This window comes from Drosophila subpulchrella, chromosome 3R (assembly GCF_014743375.2).
Source record: "Drosophila subpulchrella strain 33 F10 #4 breed RU33 chromosome 3R, RU_Dsub_v1.1 Primary Assembly, whole genome shotgun sequence".
Classification (NCBI taxonomy): Eukaryota; Metazoa; Arthropoda; class Insecta; order Diptera; family Drosophilidae; genus Drosophila; species Drosophila subpulchrella.
The window spans coordinates 2,561,351-2,565,212 of record NC_050609.1 but is presented as its reverse complement, the minus strand read 5'-3'; the positions used below and the strand labels follow the sequence as shown (position 1 = coordinate 2,565,212).

Genomic DNA, 3,862 nt, shown 5'->3' with positions numbered 1-3,862 from the left:
TAATCTGCCAGCAGATAAACATACTTTTTTTTATGTACATCTATGCATCATGCAATACATGAATTATGCGGCAATTAATTAATAAGGAATATCGAAACCAACCCGAACTAACCCAATCCCCATACAACCACTGGCATCGACCACCATCATCTTGACTCGACTCATTCATCGACTTTGTGCATTTCAGGGAGAGAGCCACATATTGGTGACCTAAATTATTCAATTCATTTTTATTTATTTTTAATTTTTTGATTTGTTGCAATAATTCCCCACCCCACACCGCCGAGCCACAGAGAGCAAAGGGGTCTGCTTGTTTGTGTAACTATTTATTCTAATTTGACCCGGTTATTGAGAGGCCCGCCCTTCTGCGGCCCACTCACCCCGTTGGCCATTAATTGATGCAGCCGCTTAAATGATGAATCACTTTTTCATTAAAATTTGACTTTGAGTGTGACCCCCATGTTGGCTGGCGTTGACTTTTATGTGGTTAATAGTTAGCCTTCCCATTGACAGATATTCCGCAATTGCGGCTCGTGGAAATCTAGCCATGTGTCTCTTTGTTTTACATTTCTTTGTCTGCATTTGCATGTACAATGAACCAGAATCGGAAGCTTCTTCAACATCAAGCTCGTGATGAACATGCTGACCTATAAAGCACAGCATACAACCGATAATAGGAAAAAGTGCATGGCGGAAGAAAGAAGTGCTAAAGATCAGAAAGCGCATACAGATAGAACACCTGCACATAAGACCGAAACGGGAATGTGGGTGACAATGTAAATTGTATTTAAGCTGGGGTAAAGGCCACAAAATGGCAGTTGAACTTCCAGTTCTTTTGTAATAGCAAGCATAGAGTGTGTTCTTAAAATGAGGCTTCCTATTGTTACTCTCCTGTTGCTCTTTCTGGTGACTGCTTTTGCCGCAGGTCCTGTTTTGGCTCAGGCGGCAGGCGTCGATGACTACGCAGACTTTGAGGACAACTCTGACACTGACAGGATGGCTTCAACTACGTCCAAAGGATCACCAATCAGTTCACCTTCAACAGTTCTCAAAACTATAAGTTCAACGTCAAGTGATTCTAGTACTACTAGTACTTCTCCAGCTACAACTCAGACTTCCACGACTACTCAAATTGCAAAAGATTCCACACACACAACTGTTTCCACCAACGCTGTCCCCACCACAACTGTTTCGACCACAGCTGATCCCACCACGACTGTTCCCACCACAACCGCTGAACAGCTTACAGAAGAGGAAATCATTTTGGCCCTCCTGGCTGAAAATTCAGCAGCTCAAACTGTGTCCAATACTTTGCTCAATACTGTCAGCACATTTATTTGGAATATAGACGAAGAATTGGACAGTCATTCCGAGTCCCTTGACCTAGTTGAAGACACCAAAAAGCTCCTACAAAACAAAACACAAGAACTTTTATTTTGGAAAGCCAAATTTCTTAGAGGAGTAGTCACCTCAATTCAAAAGATTGACTTATTTGCCAATCGTACAATCGATACCGCGTCTCAATTGCTTAGTTTGCAAAAAGAGAACCTGGATCGAGTAAAGGATCTTGGGGTTAAACTAAACATCACCGAAGGCCAAATCCTGCGTACCTCTAAAAGATTGGATAACAAACTCAACTTTGTCAGGGAACTACTTCTATATACTGTCGAGCCGAAAGTAAATAGTTTAAAGGAATCGTTTGCCATCCTTAATACATCCCAAGTCAATTCACTTGCTGAACTGGAAAACGTTCCTTTGGTCAGAAATCTAACCGAGACTTCAATTATTAAGTTATCTTCCCTGAATAAGGAAGTAGTTGTAATTAACCAGACTCAAGAAAACAGTTTTGACTCCCTAAAGGATGCGATTAAGGCCCGGGCTCCCACTAACCTCAGCACGGCAAGCGACCTATTTCAGGTCATAAGTATTTCCCAAAAACGCACCGATTTGGCATTCGCTCTTTGCGGATCTTCGGAGTATAGTCGTAAAGCTACTCATTTTGAGAACTATAACGCCCAGTATATCAGAAGACCCTATCTACAAAAAGATAAATATCTAATAATCGAGAAATCTCGTGTGGTAAGGGAGAGGAGTCATACAAACTGAAGCTACCTAAAATGGAAAACGGATAATACAAACTAAATGAACCCCGACTACATAAATAAATTTAATGTATTTAATGTTTAAAGGCTTGTATGAAAACTACAATGTATTTATGTATCATTTTCTAGATGTAGTAACCTAAAGAATGGGAGCAATGTATCAATTTCACCCATCCTACCGTTCAAATAAAAAACAGTTTAAAGTGCAATACTCGAAAAATGCTTTTGAGCACAAATTGTGCATGGCAAATATGCGGACTATTTTGGCTGGCTATCAATTTACAGACAAGGGGACACCGTGAAGCCGCTGAGCGAAACTGATACCATGGATACGGCGAGATGTCGGGGACCCCAGAACACAGAACGAATCCCAGACCAAACCGAGAACTACAAATGTCTTTCGGAGGTGGATGGCTGAGAGGATGGCGCGAAACAAAAGTCAAAACAAGCACAACATGAATGAACCTTTTAACATACTTGTAGTTACTAATTCCAGGTGACAGGCGACACAATGAGTCGAAGTGGATTTTTCATTTGTGGCCATTGTTGGACCCTCACGGGTATCGGGATTCGGGACTGGGGGTTTGGGATAAGGAGCAGCCCATAAACAGAGGACACAACAAAGTTGTTACAACAACAGCAGCATCGGCTGCAAAAGTGACCAAAATCAGAGGCTACCAAAGTAGTAACAGATGCTCGATGCGAAGGTGTTGCCATTGCCCTCTGAGGACCCGCAATCGGGAGTCCCGCATATCTTCGGGTTCGAGAGCATCTCTCTGGGCACACGACATATCCATATCCTTTTCCCTTTTGGTTTTCTGGCTGTCTCCTCTTTTTTTTCTTCTTTTTTTTTGGCACAAGCCGGGCAATAAATTATCAGATACAAAATCGAGTCCAAGCCAAAGTCAAAACAAAGGCATAAACACTCGACGGACAGAGACAGAGATGGCAACAAAGCACGCACTCGACCAATTGACGACACAAAAGACCAAAACAAAAACCAGAATCGGAATCAGAATCGGAATCGAGCCCAGTACCAGAATCAGAAGCAAAACAAAACAAATCGAGAGGCTGCACAGAATGCAGAATGAACAGAAGAATGCCCGAAAAGCATGGACATAAACACTGACAACATGCTGCGACACGGAATGGCTCAGAGAAGCCCCATATCCATGGGTATGTGGTCTACACCGCGAAAAAATCCTCCCTAATTTCAGGAAGTTGTAGACTGTACAATGTAATATGGTCTTCATTAATATGGTACTTTCCTAGAAATTTTTGCAAATTGGCGTTGGTTGCTGTTAGCTCAAAAACATGATCCTTAAATTTCCATGTGTCGAACTACTTGTAAAACGCTTAGATGTTTACCTTAAATTATTCTCATTTAAAACAATCTTTAAAAATTAAAGAAAAGTCATTCTGATAAGTCACTTGTCCTTATTTTGTTATATTTTAAATCTCTTTTACTTATATGATCTTTTCCACTTCGAAATTGGTTCAATACTTTACATAAAAACATTCTCAAAAAGCTTTACATTTTAGAATGAGCTGTAAAATAATGTTTTATAATTTTTAAAAGGAAGTATTTTTTAATGTGTAGAGTTCGTGTCTGCCCTTGGTTATCGGAAGCAGCAGCAGCAGACGCACAAATGACAACTTCGAGGGCAAAGTCAATGAGCGCCTTCCTGCTCCCTGTTATCGCCTGCTGGCCAACTCCCTGCCCCCTCCCCTCCCTGGGCTACTCCTGCTGACCAGAGGAC

At 41.5% G+C, this 3,862-nt stretch overlaps 1 protein-coding gene across 1 annotated transcript; it reads left to right on the top strand.

Annotated features, from left to right (window-relative positions):
• Positions 1–830: 830 nt before the first annotated feature.
• Positions 831–2,301, top strand: LOC119556273. Its single transcript, XM_037868326.1, has one exon. It carries the CDS (start codon positions 868–870, stop codon positions 2,104–2,106), a length of 1,239 nt encoding a protein of 412 aa, XP_037724254.1. The 5' UTR covers positions 831–867; the 3' UTR covers positions 2,107–2,301.
• The last annotated feature ends 1,561 nt before the right edge of the window (positions 2,302–3,862 follow it).